This window comes from Eucyclogobius newberryi, unplaced genomic scaffold, assembly GCF_026437365.1.
Source record: "Eucyclogobius newberryi isolate DKJ021-1_F unplaced genomic scaffold, fEucNew1.0.hap1 SCAF_3, whole genome shotgun sequence".
In the NCBI taxonomy this organism is placed as follows: Eukaryota; Metazoa; Chordata; class Actinopteri; order Gobiiformes; family Gobiidae; genus Eucyclogobius; species Eucyclogobius newberryi.
Window position 1 is genome coordinate 6,050,639 of NW_027315945.1, and position 3,113 is coordinate 6,053,751.

At 40.1% G+C, this 3,113-nt stretch overlaps 1 protein-coding gene across 1 annotated transcript in view; it reads right to left on the minus strand.

Moving 5' to 3' along the window:
• ica1 (islet cell autoantigen 1) overlaps positions 1-2,660 on the minus strand; it is an 11,843-nt gene extending 9,183 nt beyond the window's left edge. The window contains exons 1-4 of the mRNA XM_072460473.1: positions 2,637-2,660; positions 2,398-2,551; positions 824-896; positions 129-252 (exon numbers count right to left, since the gene is read on the minus strand). Of these exons, the coding sequence (XP_072316574.1) occupies positions 129-252; positions 824-896; positions 2,398-2,551; positions 2,637-2,653 (368 nt within the window). The 5' untranslated portion in view covers positions 2,654-2,660. The remainder of the gene's footprint in view (positions 1-128; positions 253-823; positions 897-2,397; positions 2,552-2,636) is intronic.
• Positions 2,661-3,113: the final 453 nt, after the last annotated feature.

Below are 3,113 nucleotides of genomic sequence, written 5' to 3' on the forward strand. Positions count from 1 at the left end.
TTTAGTACTCACACAACTAATACTTGTTTTGAAGGACTCTGAGATTCAAATTTTTCATCACTCTGAAACCCATGGACATTTACTTGTGAGAGTTCAGCCTACATACACAATATTCAAACGTTGGTTACCTCTGCTGTGAGGAGAAGCACAGGGCCTTGCCTGTGGCCTGCATGATCTTCCCAGCCCTGGTCTTGTCCTGAGAGCTCTGAGAACGCAGGAACTGTCCCAGCTCCGCCTCCTCCTGGGACAACACTGCGAGGACACAATCGTACACAGAGACAGACGGGTTACAATATGCCCGTAGGAGCTAGCACCAGGGTTATACACGCCTCAGTGTTCCAACCCCATGTCATATGTTGTATAAGATAAGATAAGATATTCCTTTATTGTCCACACATGGGGAAATTTCATTGTTGCAACGCAGGTAGATACAAAGGAAAAGGACAGATAACTTATAGGAAGTTTAAAAAACACTCTTAATAGAAGAACTCTTATAAACAAAACTCTTATAAACAAAAATTCCTATAGACAAAACCTCTCATTTCCTCTAAGTAAGACAAGATAATACTAATAATAATGGTCAAATTCTATACATTAAGTGAACAGAAACATTTAGTAATATATTTATTTAAAACCATTATTACTTCGTTAAATCCATCTGTCACTCACTCAGAGGGGTAAATCGTTTGAGCAGCTGCTTTAAACAAAGAAACACTAAATCGAGATCAAAATAGCAGGTCACCACAGGGATCAGATCACGATTAGAGAGTCATATTGTTCAGCCCTATACAGTTCAAATACAGCTCATTTGGTTTGGACTCACAGCAGATCCTCCTCTGGTACTGCTCGATGGCCTTGAGCAGCTCCATACACGTCCTCTGGATGGAGTGGAATATCTGAGACAAAAAGGCAATGGTCTGAATTGAGCTGGAGAAAATTTGCTTTAACATATCCATGTCCAATATGTATTTATGTGGTTGTATTTCATGTTTCACTATACATCCAGAGCTTTTTGTACATGTTTTCCAAAATGGTTTTCAAAGTACAAATGGCAAATAAATTAAACCAAACCAAAACCAGCTCCTTCTGGCACTTATATGAATTTCTCAATCGATCATTTTGAGGTATAATTCTGCATCTGAAAATGTGCAATCTGAGATAAAGTGCAAACATATCTCATCATAACTAATATTATAGTTATGAGGAGATATGTTTGCACTTCTATCCTCAGTCTGAACCGGTTAGGCGCTTTCTTTGACTCGACATAATAGCTCCCGCTCGGCAGGCAGGTGTGGGGTATTGACTGAGAGGTTAAATTTACTGCTCTCTGAAAATGGAGGTGGGTTAATGTAAGTATCTGTCCCCGGGAGCCAGGCGCTGCTGTGTGAATCAAAAAGCTATTTGAGCAGTAGCGAGGCTGAGCAGAAGGAGCAGAACATGGCTGAGGGCGGTCTGCCATGTTTCTTAATGCTTCTGCTGATGGGAAAAGTGCTCGCTCCACTGTTCAGGAGCACAAATGTGAATTTTTCAGATTTTTCAAATTTTGAAATTATGTTTTTAAGTGGAAATTTAGTTTTTCAGGCCACCATACAATTCAAACGTTTCCTGGAGCATTAATATTTGAGAGAAGCAAGAACAATTAATAGCTAAACTAACTTGTAGAGGTCTAAACTTTTGAATGAACAGGGTTTACATGAAATGAGAATGGATATTATTTGGGATTTGCATTCAAGCGAACATTTGTAAACATAAATAAAGAATAAAGGCAAAAAAATGTGTAGGTTCTAACGCCAGATTTATACCAAGTGCGAGTTGGGTGCGATTGGATGTGTTACACTGACCTTCTCTGTGTCCCTGTGTGAACCCACATGAACCTGTGCTGCTTTGGTCAAAAACACACCGCTGTGCATAACAGACAGTCTGCGAAGTAACCCTCTCAAAATATGTGCATAAAACTATAAAACTGGTCAGATTCATTCAAATAAGCAATGAGAATAATTTAAAACAAAACAGCGGACTACAACAGGAGAAAAATGGGACATATTATTTATTTAACCTTATAACAACAGTGTTTCCTCATTATTTGCTAATTTTTGCTTGATTCTTGCATGTTCGAGTAATCCTTTATTGTTCCGCAGCTGAGGGTGACAATTCTGTTTTAGAACTCAGCTCCACTTCTTCTGTATTTTCTACTATAATTTTAAAATGTTTTCCTCACTTGCCGACACTTGTAATACTATGACTAAAACTCTGATAAATATTTACCACAGGTTGCATCCCACAAAACTAAGTCATACTATCATAATTAGAAAAACATGACAATCTGCCATATGCACTTTAATGAGAAGTCAGGGATACTACAGGAAGTGTGCACGTCCCCGGGGCGCTGGATCCTACCTCCAGTTTGGCGTCCAGCTCGGCATCAGAGGCCACCACATGCTCATCCTGCCTCTGCCCTGTCACTGTGAGCAGGGTCTGTTTGGTCCTCCAGTACCTCTGCTGGAGGCGCTTCAGCACGGACACAGAGCCCGGCCCCTGACCCACGCTCCCCCTGCAACAGCCACAGACAGCAGAGCACATCCTGTCAACACTGCATTAGGTCCATTATAAGACGACTACGTCAGCGGGAGACTTACAGATTCCCGTGCTCCATTTTCCAAGGCAACCTGTAAAACAAAAGCAATAAGCGGTTTTGTGGTTCTCAAACGGCGGTAGGCTAAAAGTGCAAAAGCGCGTTGCAGAAGTTTTAAATGTTCTCTAAGGGCCCTCAATACTTGCTATTTGGTTTGATTTAGGCTAATATTTGTTTAGAAAGTATGTAGTCATTGTTCCTATTGTAGACATGTATATAGTCCTGTTTATAGGTCTGTTGATCTGCCATGCTCATGTAGGATCAATGTAAATAACAACCCATAGGTCCTTTACAGCCTATGATCATGATTAGACGTGAGAAAAGTCTGCATATGTCAGCTATGGTCAAGCATGTTTTATGTATTTATTGTATACACCAATTAAAACTACTTGGAAGATGACTTTTCTATACATCCACGTACATGTTGTGTTTGGTCTATCACACTCCTTAGATCTTAAGATAAGATAATTATCTAAGCCTT